Below are 23009 nucleotides of genomic sequence, written 5' to 3'. Positions count from 1 at the left end.
TCCATAAGTCATTTTCCCAGAGGGCCGGAGCCCGGTTTTAAAGGCCTGAGGCCACTGCTGACACCTCTGTTACTTTCTTCAGCTCCCCAAGGATGATTACAGCCAACGAGATGAAGTACCTCAGAAAGAGCAAGAGAAAAGAGGAGATAGAGGAGAGAAACAAGGAATGGAATAGATTTAAGTAAAGAGTGAGAGGGGAGAAAGGCAGATCATTTCGAAAAAACTTTCAGGTACGCTTCTAGTTCCCAAACGGGCCATGTCTCAATGAACACAAAACAAGCCTGATAGATTGTAGACCGCTCATATTAGATTTTGTGACACACAAAGTTTCGGAAGGACCATTGTTTTGCCAACTTGTAGGTCAAATGTCAAAATGTATCAACAGTTGCAGCCGTATGGCACCTCGTGAATACCTAAACACTTACACCAAAACAACAAAATAGATATAAACATTTTTATATTGTCTATGTTGAAGTTAGGATTTTATTTAGTGCATATGTAATTCTCGCAACAGAGTAAGGAACAAAATAAAGGCTACTAATATGTACTACTAGAGCCGTACCTGGAATTTCATTTGCAGTGATTGGTTTGCTCTGCTGTTTAATTTTTTCATACAAATTGTAATCATCATCGTTAATTTGATTTTGGCTGTTGTTGTTCGTACAATTTACATTTACAGCGGGACGCGGTTTGTGAGACTGGAAGAACACGGTGCCAAAGCACGTTCCAACTTTTTGCTGAAAAAAAAAAACATAGCAACAAGTGCTGTTTAGTCATTTTATGGGCGAATGTAAGCTTTGTGATTAAATGTGTCAAAGCAAATAATGGCTTAGGTTTCAGGGTTTCAGCACTGATGTTTGCACAAACAGGCTCTACTTGTGTAGTAAAATTGGTAATGAAGGAGAAAGCCGCAAGTTGAGAAGAGGGAGTAAGGACCAGATGTACAAAGCATTTTTCTGGTCGCTCGAGGCCTGGTTTACAGAAAATAATTTTTCTAATGTATAATTTGCATAATGTGATTCGTTAACAAGTCGCGTTTTGCATTTGCGATACGGTATTTGGAAGGGGCGTGTTTAGGGCATCCCTTCCAAATACTGAATTGGTATGGTATGTATTAATGTTTTGCGACAAAATTTTGGTTGCCACACGTTTAAAACTGATGGTAACCCATTCTCAAAGGGAAGGGGTCCCCATTTAAAAAAAATATTTTTAGGAGCGGACCGTGGACCACTGCCTACTCCTAAAAAATGAAACTTGAACATTTCATTTTGTTCTTTTTAAACACATCCTATTTTCCTTTAAGGAAATCGGGCTGCATCAACACAATACATTTTTTTACTTTATTTAAATGCAATCACAGACATGGTAGTCTGCGGCCTCAGCAGGCCACTAACCCTGTGATTCCTAACGGGTCGCAAACTTCGACCTACTTCATTAATATTCAGGAGATAGGTCGATTTGCGACCCAGAAGGAATCCCTAAATGAAACTCAATGAGTTCAGAGTGAATCGCAATTAGGAAATCGGTATTTCAAATGTTTGCATATCTTGCCCCAAGTGCCCGCCATTCAGCAGCACTAATGCTGTTAGCAGTCTCGCTTTCTTCCACCCATACAAGAAATAAAGCTATTTTTACGAGATGGAGAAGCATAAAACCCTGGCTGATTTGCTATCGAGGACATAACCCAAAGTAAAGGAATATTTCATCATGATCCACAATATTTGCTAATGCAAGAAAACATGTTTTGTCCAGACAATTGCTTCTCTTCACATTCTGGATGATTTTAGAGAGAGCTTTGTTTTCCCCAAGGTCATACTAATGGCAATACTCTGCTGTACAAATCTATGTGGGTTACTGTCAATAACGAGGATGTTTTCCAGCGAGGGCTCAAAATGTATTCAGAGTCACTTGGAACCCTGAGGTGGAAAATATCTCCATTATTCAAAACTACCCAACTATACTTTTATGTTATGTATAGTCCCGAAAAACTCTACCGCTGTGAAGCTAATCATTATAGTCAGTTATGCACAGAAACAGCATGACTTTGGAGATCATGTACAAATCCTTCCCTTGTTCACCTCCATCCTCCTAAGATTACTTTAAAAATAGCAAATACCTCTTCTCCTATTACCCACACCCACAGCTTTTTTTAAATGCCCTATCCCTCCCCAGGCTCAGACTATACCCTGCTTCCACATCCCTCCTGCTCTTCCTCTCTTTGTCCATCTCGCTATATGTTGGATCCTGTGTCTGACAGGGAAGAGTTTGGTTCTGCCATCCTTTTCATGGGTGTCTGGAGGATCGAGTATGGCAGAATAGGGTGTGAGACTATGAGCTTTGTTTGGATTACTGGAGACATAGGGGAGATGGGGAAAACCCAGGAAGTGAGCAATTCCACAAATGATGCAAAGTCATAACAGCCATAAAATGGAGTTAAAACCAGTATTCAAGCTAATGGCTACGTGTGATATCCATATATTACAATTTCATAGACTATGATGTCACTCTAAAATCCCCTAGTTGCGTCCCAGAAAAACAGGTTTATTCTTACAATTCAAACACAAGGCGAGACACCGGGTGGTATGAGGTATCTACAATTTAACTTCACCCATATAGTTTCTATCAATCGACTGCATTGAAGACAAACATACATTTTACAAAGTCTTTTCAGAAAACCTGTGTACATGCATCTAAATATTCATATGTTTAAAGTCTCATAAGAACAGAATCAGATGACCCACAGTGAACTAATATGTTTCAGTTGGTCAGTCATTCCCTTTTCAATCTACTTGTCATCACTTTAGTAGCCAAATGTCATATAGAGCAGATACTCACTGTCTATAAATTCTACACATTCAACTTTTGACATTGCCTCTCCTATTAGCCATGTTACAACATTCAATGGATAATTCTACCTTTGAAATAATTACAATCAGAAAAGCCTGATTTGAATATACCTCTACCAACCAATGCTCTTTCAGTAATTACCACAGCTTACTGCTACTGGCAACAGCCACATTTAGATTCCAGTAACTAGATATAGCTAAGTAACAACCAGTAGTTCTAATTATCAGCTCATTCATGCCCTTAAATTATGAAATGCCTACATCCTGGAGTCCGGTACCCCACAGCGTATAAAAAATGTAAACTTCTACCCCACTAACTTTGTCCATAAAGAACCAACCCAATCCACTACCCCGGAATTCCAGTCTCTGGTTGGTAGTTTCAGCGCTGTGCCAATGTTCCGTGAGCCCCGCCTAAGAAAAAAACAGTTAAGGGAAAAAACAAAGAACAAATGGAAAAAAAATGTGGGCTAGAATGAGGCGTTTCTTTGAGACCACTGTGATCTAGAACAAAATATCATCACTGTTCCCTTTCAATAACATATACAAGTAGCAAGCAGAATGATATTTGGGGAAAAAATACACTTAATGAGGTATGAAAGGACATGGGAAAGAGAATTTCCTATTCTGGATATATTTAGCTCTGCTGCTCATTTCAACAAAATACTTGTGGGTCCAACCAAATTAAATGGTAAATGAATTACCCTTCGATCGCAATTTTGTGCACATACTTACGTTGGTTTTGAAATCATCTGTTGTAAACTCAATGTAGTATTTGTGGCCAATTCCTGGAACACCCTGAAACAGAGGGGAATAGAGTAAAAATAATATTCAAGAATTGCCAGCAAAGATTATATTTTAAAGTTCTAAAAATAAAACAAACTTAATATCATCAGCATATCTTTCAAGTTAAAGGCAGCAAATCCATTCTTCTCATCTTACATTGTATAAGGTCTAAAGAAAAGGCCACAATATTTAATTAAAAGTACAAGTCTGAGGCACATTATGATCTAAATGTAAGGCAAAAATGGCTTGTCGTGCCAGATGAAAGAAGAGACATTCAGTTCTCGAGGCACTTATGGTGAACACAGCTATTCTGGGACATGAAAAAATATGAATGCATTTCACCTCTATCTGTTTATCAGAGTATTTCATGACAAAGTACGACCCAGTGGATTCGTTTACACTATTTTTTGACTGGCTGTGTTTAACCACACTACATTGGTTGACTCGATCTTTAAAACTAGTCACAAATATTTAAATAGTTTCATTCTCTGGTGCCTTGAAAAAAATGTGTTTATGTGTATTTTTCACAACTTGGCAAGATGTTTAAACATTGAGAAGTATGGATAGCTTCAAATTAACCAGAGGTAGTTACTGGGGCATGCTGACTTGAGGAAGTTGCACAAGGCTTTGGCACAGATGTTCTGTGAGAAATATTCTTTATTTTGATAATGTTCATTTGTTTCAGGCTTGGAATAATAGAAGCCATGACATGAAGTTTCTGCATGGTCTGGAAATCGAGGTTTACTGACAATGGCGCACTGTTTTTGTTGATAACTCGGGGGCAAGTTCCATGGAATCCTGGAAATAAGCCACAGTTATTTGTGTTGGAAGATCTCAGACATCCTTTTAAAATAATTTAATTTTCCCCTTTTGAACTTTAGCTTACTCAGAAACCAGTCGTTTTTTTACTGTGCCTACATGACAGTTTCAGATCTGCAAAACACTTCCCAGGCAGCAAATAGCAGAAGTTGAATTTTCCTCTCAGTTTCCACTGAAATCTGAAGATCAACCAATAGGGTTTAACTGGAACCTCAAAGGGTCATTCACTTAGTAAGCCAGTTTCTTAATGTGAATGCATACATACATTTGCTGATGAATGTATGTCATTGTTGCTTCATATTTAAATCATGTCCAAAGAGATCGGCGACCACCAGTCCGCATGACGATTTGCAGAATATTTCACAATTTCCTAGAGTCGGATTGAGTTAATCTGAGATACAAGCCTTTTGATAATCATAACACACACTAAAAGATGTTCTAGTGAACACAAAAACTATACGTCCATTTCATCTTGGTAAACTCACAAACCAAGGCTAAAAAAAAGCTTGAACTCCATAGTCATCTGTTACTAAATACAATGGGCCACAACTTTGCACCTCTGCATAGTGGTTTTGCACCAACATTTGGCACTATTGAGTAGCGTAAAAGCCTCTTTTGATCAACCAACCCGAGGAAGAATTACATTTTTGCATTAGTAGGTCATTGCAAAATTGCAATCCTCCCGTCAAATGATATGTAATTAGTGCAGCGTAGCAAAGACAAAAAAGTCTACACAAAGTACACCTGAGTGCATCGACGGGATTGTGCATAATAACAGACCACCTCCTTACAAACTGTGATGGGGGCACAGCAACGGTGATCTAACTGCCCATTTGTGAACATGCAGAACTGAGCATGCAAAGGCCTCGACCCGAGCGTCTGGTGCCCTCCATTAAAGAAGAAAACCTGCTACAGGCATCCACATTACGTCACCTTCCGACTAGCTCCCTAGTCCATAGTTAGTGTAATAATCTAATGACTGTCCTAACTAGCTATAGATGAGCACTTCATTCATTGGAAATCTTAAATAGTTGGTAAGTTAAAACTGATATTGTGAATAAGGAATAGAAATGTGGGAAAAGGAACATAGCTTAGTTAGAAGCCCAATGTTCAAGGGGTCAAATTCTCAAAAATATTGCTATGTGTAGCTCAGATTTACACTTGTAGTACTCATTGCTTGATCCTAAATTCATTAGTAGGACAGCAGTATGCCTGGAACTCAAGAGTAAGCCACAAGTACTACAAGAGTGTTATAGTGATATAGACAAATAATATACAACATTGATATAGGGTTGTCAGTGAAAAAGAACTCTAAGGGTTTATGAAAGGAACAAAGAACAACAATGAGAAATTGGCAACGCTTACCTATTAGCTTGATTAGCTGCTGCAATATAAATATTACTTCAGTCCTCCCCAAGTCCCTTTATTTGTTTTGTTCTAGTACTTTGGTAATCCCAAGGTGATATTTCCGAAGGCTGGATAGGACCATAGTAAATTTAATCTGGAATTACAAAAACCTCAAGCAGGGCACCAAGTTTATGAAATTGCCAAGAGGTTGGAAGATACCAGATTTTGTTTTTGTATTTGGGCTGCTATGGGGGAGAGGATGGCACTCGAAATTAATTGTGATAATTTTGATATTGGAATGTCGACTATTTAGCATACCATTTTAAGCAAAATATAACCTGGTTGCCTTATTAGATTTATAGATCCTAACTTTTTCAAAGGGATTAGGTCTAAGAAACTGTAGGCGAGGCTAAAGATTTGACAAGCCTGGAGCAAAGTAGCAAAGTATTTACGATATCACCAGTGACATGGTATACCCCACTGTCAGATTTCTTACCTGGCAGATATGTTTCAAAAAACGATGTGCAGTTTATGAACCTTTAAGTGTGCTGGTGCAATCGGCAAATTGCGTAATCATTATATGCTTTGTACATTCAGTGATTTACGAGCAAAATGTGAACAGGCAATCTCATAATTTTTTTAGTAACTTCAAATCAGAGACTGTTTTTGTTTACGTAAAACAAACTCAGGGGATCTTGATCTGAGTAGGCATGTATTAATGGAAATGGTGGATAGACTAGGATTTCACCATGGTGCCTTATATCAAATATTTTTATACAGCATTGGATGGTGGCCTTGATCATTTATCAACTAGATTGTCAAAAACTTTGAATGCAGGAGTACCACATGATATTCTATTTTGCTCTAATAAACTATGGCATAAGGTATTTAAAGCAGCACATTTGAAGTTATAGAAGTTCTCATCATATTGTTGTTACTTGCTCTTTTTGTCGGTACTTCAGCTATCATGAGAGGAAATTTGCACACCTAGATAGCTAAACCTCTGAGTGCTGATGACCCATCCCCCATTGATATAAAAAGGGTGCTTCCTAAATCTCCCCTTGCCACAACTCACTGTCAACATTTTAAAGTTTATTTTCAAATCTTGCTCCTCTATACATTCTGCAGCCCTAGGCGAAATTGAGATAGTAGAACTGTCTCATCAATGTATAAAAGTATCTGTACAGGCTTTTGGCCAACCCTCAGAGCATTCAGAGCATCAATACCAAGGGATTAGTGTTTTTCATCAATATCATTAATATACAGGAAGAAAAGTAATGGAGCAAGCACACATCCTTGCCTCACACCTCTTCTTTAATGGGTAGATACATTTTCCAGATGATCCAAATTGCATCCTAGCCACTAAATCATTTTACATATAACCTAGAAGAGACATTATATCCTTTGGTGCACTCAGTTTATCCAAACAATTTCACAGTTGATTGTGGTTCACCAGATCGAAAGCATTACTCTGATCCAAGAAGCACACATGTAAAGTGCGTGTCTTTATGGCAGTGTACTTCCCCACCATGAGATTCAGGTTGAGGCACTGATCTGTTGTTCCTAAAATATAAGTAAATTATTGTAATGTAATGTGTAGTGAAATGACTTTATATGTAAAGATATTATAACAGATACATTCCAGCCCATTAATAACTATGATTTTAAAAAGACAGCAAATTGATTATGCTTCTTATGGATTCCAAACGGATCAGATCTTTGCCTAAATCTTAGACTCCTCTTCCACATCTGAAAAGGGAAGAACATGCATTTTCTCGATTTATTATTATAATGTAAGAATATAAAATTATTGTTACATCACTTTTCTCCATTTTTTACTGACACGAAAAGTACATTTAGTGCATATAACACTAGCTCCATTGCGTATTACATAAGTGGCAAAATTGTGGCAAATAGATATGGTCTGTTTATGGAGTAGAGCAATATTCCAGTTGTATGATCTGAGGGTTGGCCTTTGATGGACTCATTCACCTGCAATAGTTAGGACTATATATTGATGAAATATTGTACAATCTTAGATCAGATTTTTACATTGTTTTCAATTAATCTGCTCTTATCCCCCAAAACCGTTTAAACATTTTTGTATGATTTTAATTACTGCATTGTGTGACAATGCGGTGTGACACCTTCCCCTTTTGTTTTACTCTCTGATACAGGTCCATCTGAGGTATCAACAGCCTGTAAAAATATATGGAGTTTAGTTGTATTTAGTCACTGGGCTAGTTTTGTGTAAGACTCCTTGTTAGACCTGGCACCCATGGCATAGTATTCCACCGATGTTTTACCTTCATTCCCTGTGTTGGCTGAATTGTTTTTGTTGGCATTAGAACTCTGCGCACTGTATCCCTGCTAACCAATGGTAATGTGCTTGAGTTCTCTCCCTAAAACATGTTAACATGGCCTACACCTTATTGGTACATTTAATTTACTTATTTGTCCCTAGTACATGATACCAATGCCCATATTTATACTATTTTAGTGCCCGATGTGCGTCATTTTTGACGCAAAAGCGGTGCAAACTTGCAAAATACAATTGTATTTTGTACCGTTTTTGCATCAAAAAGCAGCACAAATGTGGCGCTAAAAAAAGTATAAATATGGGCCCAAATATACCCAGAGCTTGAAAATTAAATACTCCTAGTGGGCTGAGGCACTCATTCTGCTACCCCACCAAAGGAGCACTGTAAAACGAGTCTCGTGCCTGCCACTGCAGTTTGTAGTGCAGTTTTAATTTAAACTGCCATTTCAACCTGGCAAAGTAAACCTTTTTGCAGGGCTACACCTTGCTTTTTATTACGTATATATCATGCCTGAGGTAGGCCATGAAGGCTCATAGGGCAGGGGGCACAGTATGTAAAAAGTAGGACATGTTGGTTTAAGTTGTACATGTCCTGGCATGGAAAATTCACGTTTCCCTGCTGTAAATCTATACCTCCCATAGACTAATACAAGGTTACCTTATTACACTTAATAGGTGATAATTTTAGTTTTGGACCAGATAGAGAACCACTGTTTTCACTCAAATGAATCATAATTTAAAATCATCTTTAGTGGCAAAGTCTTATTTTAAGTTACTATTCTAAAAGGCCGCTTTTAGAAAGCTGGTATTTTTCTGCCTAAGCCAAATGGGCCTTACTACTAGTGTCTAGGGTCACATTACTGTAAATTACTCCACAGTTGTGGGTTGTGAATTATTTCCCGACATGGGATAATGGAGGCCTAGATTTGAGGGGTGTGGGTCTTCCTGACAGGATGGCGGGAATGTGCTGTACCTGAATGCACTTGGAAGGGCCCTGCATGCAGCACACACAAATGAACATGACACCAAGTCTACCCTTACCTTTGTCACCCTAGACAGTCTGGAGTCTGGATCAGGGGAAGAACTGACTAGAACCAGTTTTAAGGGTAGGCCAGGGAATTTCCCCCCACACAAAGGCTGGCACCAGGTATAAAAGTGGCACCTTCAGAACCACTTATCAATCACTCCTGGACCCATGGAAGAAATTCCAATGAAACCTGCTCTTCATACTGACAGCTTCAACCTGCGTAGACCACCAACATTCAGCTTCAGCAAGGCTTGCTCTTCATGCTACAACAGCAACTGTCCTCAATGTCCAACCCCCTCTCGGTTCGAAAACAATCTCTTTGCGGCCACCATATATGTAAACAGCAGCTCGTCGCATGGGCCTGAGAAGATAACTGTTCAAGGGATGAACTTAGTCTCTTGCAGTCCATACTCCATTGTGGTTGACCTTAACTTCTGACTTTACATCTGTCTAGAGTGACCAGATAATGGTGTTTGGGTTTTAAGCTTTTTGGCACTATTTTCACCTAAACATGTTTAAAATTCATAAATCTGCTGATTGGAGTTTTGTTGTTTTGGTGTCAGTTTATTTATTAAACTTTACTCTCTTTTTCTAACAAGTGGTGGGATTTGTCTGGTGTTATGTTTTAACTTCATTACTGTTTGAGTGCAGACTAAAGACTTTACACATTGCCTCTTAAGTTAAGGCTGACTTCTTTTGTGCAAAGCTTCTAGAGGGTTTAGCATAGGTCTATCTATTGACTTTTGTAGTCACCCTGACAAGGACTGTGTTTAACATTTGATTGAGGCTTTCATCACCTCTCAACTAACAACCCAATATTATTAATCCCTTCCCTACCTTTTCCATTTTTCTGGACTGTACTTTTTCAGAGTGTGTGTTTACCTTTAGGGAACGGTGGGAACGGCATGGTGGGTGAGGCTCAGTACTGGAATTCTGAAGTGAATTTCCCTATTTTCCTGGAGAATCGATTGCACTTTCTGAAAACACCATTAATGTGAAGACTATTTTGTCTACTTGTGACTAGATGGGATCCTCTTTGAAAGGTTGGCAATCTTGAAATTAACCCCTTTGGGAGGTTAAAAAAAACCTACAGTATCCCAAAATCAAACAGTCTTGAGGCTCTACCAGGGCAGATAGGGTTCCATACAGAGAAAATAAATGGACAGAGCAACTTCCATACAGAGAGACACTATCCTGAGAAAGGAAAATGCAGACGTGATAGAGGAAGTGATCTGACTAATCAAGGCACAGCTGAATCGAGATCCAGACAAAGAGAAATCTCCAAAATCCAAGAAGAAATTTACAGTTCACAGTTGAAAAGAGTCATTGCCTAAAATAAGTATTTTCTCAGTAGCTGTTCCTTGTAGAACTGCCTGTCAAGGGCACAAATCCTTATTAAGCACCAGGCATGGGGTAACATTGGGGGTAATGCAGACTCAGAAGGGAAGATTCTTGCCCATAATTCTAGGCTAACTACACTGAATAAATTTGCATATACTGAAAAAAAAATCAATCTCAGTTTTTATATGCACTCAGATGAGTTGTTGCAAGTAATGCAGGCAAAAGATAAAAACATGACAATCATTCAACCTCAAAATGGCTTGCCATGTCATAATAACAATGCCTAACATGTATTATGATTATGGTATACAATAGGGGTGGGGTAGACAGGGTGGCATCCAGTAGTAAGAAGCTATGTAGGGATGCAGGAAAGTGCTAAAATGGGAAAACTTTCAAATGTGCGTTTCAAAAGGAGAGAGGTCTAAAAAAAAAAAAACTGCACGTGAAGATGTAATGATAGTTAGCTATTTTATACAGAAATCCAACAAAACAGATGTCATAAATAAAACAATGCCTAAACATGCTTTCTTTGGAGCACAAAGGTCCATCTCAGAATCTGAAAGCATCCCTTAAAAATCACAACATAAAACTATCCAGGTCCTTTAGACTTAAAAAACAGAAAGGGACAAAGCGTGTAGCCAAAAATGGATGCTCTTCATTGTAGATACACCTGGAAGCAACAAAAAGAGACAAGATATGTGCTGTAACAAAGGTTTCTTGGGCTTCATACAGGCAAAGGAAATGGGCCTCATAGCCACAGTTTTGTTGAAAAATATAGCAACAATGGGTGTCCAGACTGTACCTCGCACCCTTGGGTCCCAGTGCCACTTCTCCTGATGCACAATTGATGGCCCTAGACTAGAAGCAGCAGAGAAGGAAAAAAAGCTTAACTGGCAACAGTCGGCAATCCTGCAGCTCCCATGATATGATTCAGCATAACTCACTTATATGAATGTTTTTATTACCAATAAAAACAGAATTTCAGCAAAAAGAGTCACACTAAGCTACTTGCACCTTGTAATCTGAGAAAACCTCAAAACAAGCCAAAAAAAAAAAACTTAGAGTCTTGAGAACGCTAGTCTGCAGCATATTCCATGGGAAATTGCTATGGTTGTGCCTCCAGAAGAAAATTCAATTAGAGGGAATCCTGTAGAAGAAGATAGCAACTTTAAGGGGTTAGTGGGATGCCGCTGTGTATGGGCCAGTACCCTTTCAAGACGAAGAAACTGCACAAACATAGTATGTCAACACAGTATCACGATCCAGGCTTAAAGGATCTGTCTGGACTGTAGACTGAAGCAGCAAAATAGGGATACTCAATAAAGAAAACTAATTCTGCCCCACCACTAACAGTGAAAAAATGTATTCACAAAAATTACTGGCAATCTCAAACTCTTCTATTTCCACAAATACAAACCAAAACCTGTGAGTGTATCCACAACAGAAACAAACACTACAATGACCAAACAACATTTTGAAGCTATATACCTTTTGGACGACCTCATTAATATTAACAAATTGGCCCACACATTGAACATAGACAATTACCACTTAAAGTAATCTGAGCTTAGGTCTTAGTTCACATTCAGTCCAATGTCATCTTCTGGAAACCAAATAGACCTTTTTCCAGAAATGGTAACTGAAACTCTTGATAGGCTTACTCTATATACATTAAAAGAAACAATATGTTATACAAATTGTGACTAACCAGGAACAGAAGACCCTACAGAAATTGAGAAATTATCTCCGATCCGATCATCTAAGAAGCTGACAAAGCTTGGGAATATAGTCATCCTCAACAAGGATAATTCCTTTACGGAAACATAATACCAAATAAATGGTGGGGCTTCCTACCAGAAACTGAATTATGTCCTTAGATTAGTTATCCAGGAATTCCTGAAACAACGGCCAGAAACATGGTAATCAACTGAACTCCAGTGCTTAGAGGAAAACAAATTGTTTTTGTGGAACAATCTAGAATGGCAACTTTCTTTATACTCCCAAGCATACACACTGGGGACTCAATATGTCCCAGATCAGGTGAATACATTTATCAACATCTACAACCATTTATGAAGGATTTATAAGGATTTATCATCATTCATCCAAGGCCCAAGGATATCCTCTCCAAACTTCAGAACACTGACTGACAGTCTGATTTCAACTTGGTCGCCATTGATGTGTTGAATCTTTACACATCGATTAAAAGTGAAGATGTGATTAGGGCTATCAAACAAACTCGGTCAAGTAATAGTGTCCACTATAGGGTCAGCCACAGGATAGCTTTGGAAATGCTAGAATTAAGAGTTCAAAACTATTTTTCACCATTAATGGTGAAATCTATATATCCAATTACAGGGCACAGCATTTGGAGACAAATATGTAACTCCTTGTTATGGTTATCATACAGCAACAGTGGTTTTGGAGTGAGGAACTTTCAGACTACATATCACATGCAATGATAACAACTAAAACGTCAAGCTCACATATACCTCGAGGAATCAAGCTGAATACCTATACTTCAAAATCTACCTTAAGAACAACGCTTTACAAATGATACCACAAAGGACACTGCTACAAATTTCATATTACACTGATAAAGCAGTCACTCAAGACATAAAATCAAAAACCTTCTCAGAGAACCACTATGGTGAAAAATGAATTTGAACTTTTGAAGACAAAACTAAAAGAGCAGTGGAAAGATGTATGGAATGAGGCACATCCAAAAAAACATATTCTCACCAGTGCATCATTTGTGATCAATTATAATGTTATGTACAGACCAAGTGTCAACATTCTAGATGTGATGGCTTGACTACAACTCTGTCATTTGAATTTGCCATACGGGCTATAACTGAATATCAAGATATATAAACATCTTTTAATGTACTATAGGTTTTTACTTGTAACAATATATATATTACATCGTACACCTTTTCTTCCCAGATCTCATAGGAATCTTCACAAAATGGAACAGATTTGTGACTTTAGCATTACCTTGTTGTTTAATAATACTGCATAGCAAATCAAATTATTTAACACAAAACCCAGAACAACTATGTGAACACCATTATTTCAAACCTTTATTTCAAACTTTATCCTACTCGCTAATGCATAATTTGTAATATTACTCCTATTGTCAATAGAAGAAGATCACCCATCTGTGCCACACATCTGACCTCCCAACTCCAATGTCATTACTTCACTCCCTTGTCACCTCCTCAATGTGGCTCTGAATAGACGCACTCAGTTCTATAATTCAACATCATCTGTCTTATGGCTACACAATTTAGTAAGGTTGCAAGAATGTGAGATCACGTCTCATTTATTGTTAATTGGATGCACCAGCTTCCTCTGGGTTTTTCAGGTGTAATTTTAGCCAGGATACGTTATTTGCTAGGTTTTTGTTTTGAAGTATCCCCCATGTTTTGCAGAGAAGTTCGTTTTTAGCTGGTGGCTCCCAGTTCAATAGGAATTTTACAGACATCTGCCCTGGTAGCTGCATATTTTTGAAAGAGGCTTAATTTCTCCTCCTGTTAAGATACCCCTATTTTCTCCATTACGAAAAAACTAAAAATCCACTTTTTGCATTTAATTTTGGGTTAAAGCTTTATTATTCTCAGTGGTGCTGAAGCGTGTGACGTGTTATTTTTGAGGATTGAATATGTATGAAAACGAGCTATGAATATAGTTTACATAAGTTAACTATGATGTTTGTTTGGTCTGTTTTAAATATGTCAGACGCTGCACATGCCATTACAAAAGTGCATAGTACTCTGTAGGCTATCCATTGCAATGTATGCATTTCTCAAAAATCCAAAAGAAAATAAATGAGGCCTATCCTAAAACACATTTTGCAGTGAATACTTCTGTAGTACTTGCTTACATACTCTTGCATGCCCTTGATAATAGGCCCCAAAACATATAAAATGGGAATGAAATGAGAATATTCGGGGAATATACAAATACAATTAGTCAAAACAGAAAAGATTGTAACGCTGTTTGCATTTTTACTAATAGGAAGTTAGATGTTACAGACTGATTCACAAAAGCACGCAAGAGTATGTAAAACAGTACTCCCGAAGCACTATTTCCCATTCTCATAAATGTATTTCCTGAATGATTATAACAGAAGTAAAAGTAAATGTGCCTAAGTATCTGGAATAAACCCTTGTCACAGAATGTTATCCCTTTCAAGAAATGTGAATGGAACATTTCCATTTGGGTGGAATACTAGGCTAGGGGATGGGGACTGCAAAAACTAGCACTCATCTTAAAGGGTGTAATAATATGAACTAATGTGATTATTCCTTTTTTTAATTTGATAAGCAACGTTCTATGATTTATTCATTAACCAAAGTAAATGAGTGGAACATTGGAATTACAGATTTTAAAAAGTAAGGGCTACAGATCTATTCCTTACATTTAGAGCAATGTGAAACCCATAAAGGTGCTCCAAATATATGTAGTAAATTTAGTAACTCTGACCCTTTTGATAGTCTGTAATATTTCTATAGCTTGTGCCAGACGTCATTATATCTGATATCCTTCTCCAACAAACGTAATAATAGAGATTTCCTTAAACAGAGTTATGTGCATCATTATGGAAATCAAACAGTTACCTAAAAAATCTCAGCCATCTTATTAAGTACTTCGAAGATTAGAAATAGCACGCAAGGCACTGCCATATACTAGCAATGTTTCCCACCAAAATAACCATATGGACATTAAAGCCACATTTCAACTTGTTTGGGCTGACTGATGTTAATGTGTCTGTATTGTAGGGCCATGGAGGAAACATTTAATACTGCCTCTAAATAATAAAACGACTTTATTTTTCCCCTCCTTATCTCAAGTGCTTAATTTGTAAAACAATAACTGCCTGGGTCCAAAGTTTTGCTCAGAAGCCCGCAGCCAGCGCTAACAAGCTCGGGATACTGAATACCGAAGCTGTGTATTCCTGAATTCACCTCATGCCTCATTTTTCACCTCTGACCCTTCCTCAGTGTCATGCGTTCCCTGAGCACGATGCAAGTAACTCCTTCTGACAAGTATTCTAGGGAAAATGTTGTTTGTGTGTGTCTCATGTAAACTTCTATAATCTTGTGGAAAGGTTTTTTATTTTTTTTAGAATGGCATTTTTTGTCAATCTAGAATAGCCTATTCTTTTCAAACTGAAATTACTAAACAATAATAGTAATATTCTGAAGTAGCAGTTTTAGTGCCACGCGCTGCCACACTGTTATTTATCCAGAGGACTGTAGCAGTCAATATGATTCTCGAGCAGCCTGATGGCGTCTGCTAAACTGCCTTTTATATGGTATTTTATTGTATTTATTTATTGATATGTTGTGTAACCCTACCGAAAGGAGGGGTGGTGTCAATGCTTAATTTGAGCAGGTGGTTTCCGGTGCAGGGGAACCAGCACTTAATTTTAAGGGCTGGCACTTATTTTCATGCCTCAAGGATTTACTGCGAGCAAAAGCCACATATGGGAAAGACGGGGACAGAAACATGAAAAAGCGTCACAAAGGGAGAAAGAAGAAAGCTGGGCATGACCATTGCACCCAGTGCCATGTATGAGGACCCATTTCACGGCACCCAATGGCACTTTAAAATAAAAATGTAAATACTTACCTCTACTTACCTGGGATAGGGTCCCCCATCCAGTGGTGTCCCTCTGGTGTGAGCGAGGGTGTTCCTGGGGCTTGAGGAGGGCACCTGTGGGTTCTTTACAAGGTGTTTGACCATGGCATTAAATAATGGTGCTAAGCAGGCATTATTTAGGCCGGCCTCCCTCCCGTGTACCCTTTTTGCATGGGAGGATAAATAATGCGCTAGGGTCGTAGAGGCATTTTTTGGACGGGAACGCCTACCTTGAATCTCATTGACACAAGCTAGGTTCAGGCATCCAAAACATGACTTTAACTCTAATATTTTGGTGCTAGACTTGTCTAGCGCCAAAATATAAATATGGAGTTAAGTTTGCGTTGAATTAGCGTAAAAAATAATTACACTAATTCAGTGCAAATAGAGTATAAATCTGGGCCTTAATTGCAGCAGCCGCATGTTTCAGAGGAGAGCTTTGGGCACTGGCACGTTTTTATTTACAAATTAAGCACTGGGTGTCGTGGCTTTTTAGGAGGAATAGAGGGCAAAATAAAGCATGTAGAAAAAATATGCAGATAGGGAGAAAAGAGGTAATAAATCGGATCGATAATGAAAGTAATGGTAAATTTAAAGGTACCCATCTGCTCAAAGGTACATCCATTTATTACTATTTGTTTTAAAACAGTTTGAAGTAGGCAAGCAGCATACTATGAATATGTTGCACTACATTTTGTAAAAAGCACAACATTTCTGTAAATACGCAGCAGAACCGTTTAAAAGTCTGAAAGATTTCGAATTCCACAAACACTGGAATAATTAGGGAATCTGATCTTTGGGTACATTTTGTCTTGAAAACTCAGAAGCCAATCTCCCTGGTTTAGAAAAATTCTTGCCCTCTTGACCAGTGAAAAGCTTTCAGTAGGAAACAAAAGCTAGCACAGGAAGTTCCATTCTCAGCATTGTAACATCAGTGGAATGAAAGGCTCACTGAGTTCACGAATGATAGATTAAAATATGGGAACTGGATCTGCACCAAAGATTGGAGAGCTTCAAGTAGTAACTGACTGTGTAATTTCCAAAACACAGAGTGACTGCTTCTTCACAAACGAGGAGTACCACAAACCACTAAAAAGCAGAAATAGGTCTGTAGTTTGGCACATGTTACTATGTTTTTGAGATTGTGAAAACTGAAAGCATATGGTTACAGAAGCCATCACTTTGGGAGTTTCCAGGGGTACGCCTGTCAGCCTCAACACTACAAATGTGACTTGTGGATAGAGTGGAAAATGTTGGAAACTACATAGAACATGATTCTGAGTCAGTCTGATGTTTAGGTGCTATTTATTGAGCCCACTAAAATCCTACTACCTGGGGTTCCGAATTCATCAGTTTCGATAAATAACACCTATTCTGCGTTTTTGGGGACTAACATGGAATTCACGGCATGTCACGGTAAATACTATATTGTGTTCCCCAGTCAAATTCCAGCAGATTTACTTTATATTTAATACACCTGGTAATTACTGAGTGCAGTGACTACCACCCAACCTAAAATTCTGACCCCTGTGCAAACCGAAGTTTCTTCTTTTCCTCTAATCCTATTACTGATAAGTGTATCATTAGGCCTCCTAATGAGTTCTTGTATGACAATACATACGAGACAATTTTATACCTAAAATGTGCACCCAGTCATCACACATCCAGTGCTGTTTACAAAAAAACCCACCTTTTTCACAGCAGAAATCTTTTTCAAATGCTTTTGTCGGGACTCAAATATAAGTCTGTTCTTAATTTGCATTCCTTCTTTGCCGAAACGGAAACATGTCGTCAAGATGGCTGCTCTGAGATCTTGAGACTTCCAAGACTTTGGAACGCCAACTTTCCGTCCCTCTTCCTCATTTCCCCTTGCCAGTCTTTAGTGCCCTACTCTCTCCTCCTGTTTACTTGCCAATTTTAGCTGCCTGTACTCCGTCCTCCCTACATGAAGAGCTCCTCTGCACCCCTCACTTCCCTCTCCCATTGCCATTCCTTTCACTTTTTTGCTCCTTCTTTCTCCTGCTCAATTATCTTTCACTTCCTCCTCCCGCCCAGCTCCCTCCTCTTCACTTCTTCTCTTGACATGGGAGTTCTACAAGTTTAGGAAGCCCATACTTAAAGATACAGCATCCTCATGCCTGAAGCCATCATTACAAGGGAGTCTGCGTTTATGTATGCATACTATAGTGATCACAAGCCATAAAGGGCTTGGGGGGGCAACAAATATTAACATTATAACACCTACTATTACCCCATTCTAAAGGTAGTTCCAACTGCCCTTACTTGTAGAATAAACTTCCATCCAAATTCAAGCTCCTGAAAAACATACTTTTTATGCTCTAGCTTGACAGCACAGCTGGTGTGAGCCTCACTAGAGAGGGGCTTTGGCTCCCTCACACGTTGGGAGCCAGGAGTACATGTTTTGATTAGTTTAAAGTTGTGTGCTTCCACAAAAATGAGCTTTCCCCTCCATGGAGCTGTGTTCACTTTATTTAGCCAACTGCCTAAGCTTGAACTTTCAGGGGCATACACGTGGTATTGAAATGATATTAAAGTGTCTTTTTTTATAACTCTGTTTTTATTGATTTTAATAAACAGAACCATCAAAAGCAGTACAGTGCAGGGTGCATCAATGCAAGGATGACATACCCTTTTTCTTTTGTATCTATTGGTTAGGTTTCAGTAGGATAAGGCAGGCACGCATTCACGTATAAGAATCTATAATAACCACTACAATAAGAATTACATTCCGCCCTCACCCCCAGGAGGGATCCACCTGAGACCATATCGTACATATCTTACGAATTACGTAAACACGATCTAACCACAGTTGATTGTCATTCCTTTAAGCACGACATATATCATTCCATCAGTCATCCTCATCCGTGCTCCATTCTAGACTTGACTCTTCCACACCGGAGAAGCGTTCCAGTAATGTCCCCCACGCAATCACATCCGTGAGTGCCCCCTTCCCCTCTCCACGTCATGCGCAAATGTTGTTCTTCGGCAGCACCACATTCCATCAAGTGTTGAATCCAGCAGGAGACGGCCGGGCACCTGGAACTCATCCAACCAATGGCTATCCTACGTTTGGTCAACACTAAGGCCAGTTGTGTGAGTTTGTATGGGATTTTCCTACCCCGGGGCCTCTTCACCACTCCTAGAAGGCATGTCACAGGTGACACCTCGAGCCCTAGTCCCGTTACCTCCTCCACTTTACCCACCAACTCCTGCCAGAATAGATACACCATCTGACAGGACCAGGACAAATGGAGAAAAGAAGCATCCGACAGGCCACATTTAGGACACCTCTCCCCCTTGTTGGGTCGATCTTATTGAGCCGGTCAGGTGTGATGTACGTTCTGTGTACAAAGTTAAAGTGTAATAGTTTGAACCTGTGGTTGCATGACACAGCACGCACTAGTGATAATGCCACTGCCCAATCTGCATCCTCCAAGAGCTCTCCAAAATCACGCTCCCATGCCCTGCGCACTACGCTCGTAGGACCTGATTGGTCATCCCGAAGGGCCTTATAAAACTGAGTGATCAGATGGACGTCATCATCCCAATTCAATAGTCCATTCAACACCGACGATGGTTTAGGGGCCAACGGAAATTCACACCAGATCTCTTTGGCCACACTCGCCATTTTGGGATATTGCAAGGTTGCAAAACATTCTTTATCCAACTTTCCACAAAGCCTTCCACCTTGGCTCCCTCTGCAAGTTCCAGGAACCCCAGCAGATGGACATTATTCCGACGTGACCTGCCCTCTGAATCCTCCAATCTGGCTTTTAACCTTCCAACCGTGAAATTGACCTGCACCATCTGTTTGTGCAGAGAGCCCACCTCGGTCTGCAGTTCCACTATGGAACCCTGTGCTTCCTTGACCTTCTCAGAGACCTTCTTGACATCTGCACGCAGGAGATTGACCTCCTTCACCACCGTTTCTATCTTCCCTTCAAGGGCCACCCTGGAGCCCTGTATAGCTGCAACAAGTTCCGCTTGTGAAGGCTCACTGGTGGTCCCGGGTGCACCCAGAACATCCTCGGGCCCCCAGACCATGTCTGGCACTGCGGCAGTGGCGTAGTATATTGTTCAATGGTATTCCCCTGCAATGTCGTCGACTGTCGGTGCCGTCCCATACCGCGGCTAGCAAGGAACCACGCAGCGTCTGAAACACAAGTAAGCCTGATGAGGAGCAGAGGCGCCCGACAGATACAGCCCCACTCGAAGCAGCAGGAGCAGTCGCTAGGCTGTGCATCACGCCAGCCACATGTCGCTGTTAAAAAGCAGCTCCAGGGTCAGTATGTTCATTCTTCTCTAGAAGTCCCAAGTATCAAATTCCATACAACTGTACCAGGAAGGCCCACAACGGAGGTACGAGCGCTTCACTGACCAGCCAAGTCACCACTCTAGAGTCCGCAGCTCAACCATGCAGGCAGCACCATTGTATGTCCAGGAGCTACAAGCTGCTCCTTCACTGCCCCCACTCAATCGATCCAGAGTTTGTCGCCAGGTCCCTGCTTCTCACTGTGCACCAGGATGAACAAGTAGGCCCAGGCAGGGCCCTTCACAGTCGCTCGAGCGCAGAGGCCTGCTCTAAAGCTGGGCCGCAGCACCCCGGCTCCACCCACGCCGCAGCACTGCACTCCCACCAGGCCAGCCGACCCGGGAGTTCTCCACTGGGGGGGAATCACCCGTGCCTATGCCGTTCCAAGCGCGGCACACCCGATGGGGCCTTCGCGCACACACCTCCTTGTTGCACGGCCCAGAGATTTTCAGCCGATCCACTCGGTCCGAGAGCCGTGGATCCAAGCCCTCAATCCAGGAACTGAGGGTGCCCGCAAGGTCTGGGCACCTTTCCCTGCTGTGGGGGAAAACTTACAATCACAAGTACCCCAGGATATTATGCAGGATTAGGCTGGTGGGTGGGAGCTCACTGGGAGCGCGTCCCACCGGCCATCTTGCTTGGCCAACCCCCCCATTAAAGTGTCTTAAATAACTAGATAATGTATGTTGTTTTTCTCTGGCAGCAGAGCATATGGGGGGAAGGCAATCATTAACCTTCATGAATTTTTAGGTCTGGCTTGAAAGTGCAACTGTCTCCAGACCTTCTAACCTATACCAATATTATTCTCCAGTTGTTTGCATTCACACAGATAAATATTGATTCCCATGCTATTTACTTGTAATAATTCACATTACGTACAACATCTTTTTAAAGCCTGACCTATTAGCATTGCCAAAGCATGTTTAAGGATATGGTATAGCCATACTTCCTCAAACTGGTTTTCTGACTAAAGGTAATACCAATACCTGATATTCCATCTGAGGCCTGCCCTGTACTAACCATCCTTAATGTCAACCTCAAGCCAAAACATCCAGCTTTGTAATTTGTGAAATGTAGACACAATTACTTACCAAATATGTATATTTAGATGTGACACAGTGGGGTTTTTGTAAGATTTGATAAAGTTTCTACAGCTTAGTGCTGCCTCGCTAAAAACCTCATCCATTATGTGGAAATACTTGGGCCCACAGGTTTGCGTCAAAAGTTTAACGCCGGCTACCGCCATTCTAATGCATCAGCCAGGCGTCATATTTAAGGAATGATTGTAGCCGGCGCTGTGGCCTGGTTAGCGTCAAAATAAATGACTCTAACAGGGCAGCGGAGGCGTAGGGAAGACTGGCCGTTGTGCGTCAAAGAATGGTGCAAGTCAGGTTAGAGTAAAAAAAAATGACTCTAAACTGACTAGCGTCATTTTTTGACACACAAACCGCAATGGAAATTTCTCCTGTCTAAGCAAAGACAGGAGTCATGCCCCTCTGCCCAATGGCCATGTCCAGGGGCATGGCCATTGGGCACAGTGGCATGTAGGGGGGCCCAAGTTAGGCCCCCCATACCACAAAAAAAATATATTACTTACCTCTACTTACCGTAGATGGGTCCCCCCCATCCATGGGTGTCCTCCAGGGGTGGGCGAGGGTGGCAGGAGGTGTCCCTGGGGGCAGGGAAGGGCACCTGTGGACTGCTTCCATGGTCAGAGACCATGGACCTCAGCCCACAGGTCCCTTAACACCTGCCCTGACCCAGGCGTTAAAAAATGGATGTCTGGGTGCCATTTTTTAAGACCCGCCTCCTCCTCCTGTGAATCAAAATGGCGCAGGAGGATAAATAAGGCACACATGCCTTAGAGTCATTTTTTTCACGTACAAAAAATGACTCAAACTCCATAACTTTGGCACTGGACGGGTCTAGCGCCAAAGAATAAATATGGAGTTAAGGTTGCGCCGAATTTGCATTAAAAAAAAAATGACGCAAATCCGGCGCAAACAGAGTATAAATATGGGCCCTGGAGTGCTAACGTTCCAACTTTAAGAGCTAATTTTCTGGGTTTTGTTTTAGGTCTGCGTTTCCTGTACATAGAGAGCAGGTGCATTTTCGTGTGCACCAAGAATGCCAGGGTGAGTTTATAAAGTACTATGGGCATGCAGATATCATGTCAGAAGCATAAGTCCCTCTGCACATGATAACTTCATTTCCCAGCTCACCCAAACATTCTTGACATGTTAACCAAAGCATCCGCACTGTGTATAGACATCAAGGTAAATCACCCATCTGCAAAAGATGTTGGGAAATGGCAAAGCCTGGGGGTTTGCCTTTAATGCGCTATTGAATGCAAGCGTTATGTTTGTAAGCAAGTCTTTGTAAGAGTTCCCACATCAAAGAAAGTCCTATTGGTTTTGCAAATGCTTGTTCCTAGCTAACTTCACATTCAGCACTTACACCTCCTCAAAAGAATCCCACTTCATTTTTTATAAAATATATTTATTTTCCGTTCAAATAACCGAGTAGACTAATCATAGCAGTATCCTG

The 23009-nt window shown here is 40.4% G+C and overlaps 1 protein-coding gene across 1 annotated transcript in view; it reads right to left on the bottom strand.

The window, feature by feature from the left end:
* RARRES1 (retinoic acid receptor responder 1) overlaps positions 1 to 23009 on the bottom strand; it is a 79482-nt gene that overhangs the window by 30125 nt on the left and 26348 nt on the right. Inside the window, exons 2-3 of the mRNA XM_069213270.1 lie at positions 3579 to 3641; positions 563 to 737 (exon numbers count right to left, since the gene is read on the bottom strand). Coding sequence (XP_069069371.1) covers positions 563 to 737; positions 3579 to 3641 — 238 coding nt within the window. The remainder of the gene's footprint in view (positions 1 to 562; positions 738 to 3578; positions 3642 to 23009) is intronic.

Source organism: Pleurodeles waltl, chromosome 11 (genome assembly GCF_031143425.1).
Source record: "Pleurodeles waltl isolate 20211129_DDA chromosome 11, aPleWal1.hap1.20221129, whole genome shotgun sequence".
Lineage (NCBI taxonomy): Eukaryota > Metazoa > Chordata > Amphibia > Caudata > Salamandridae > Pleurodeles > Pleurodeles waltl.
This window is presented reverse-complemented; position numbering and strand designations above follow the sequence as displayed.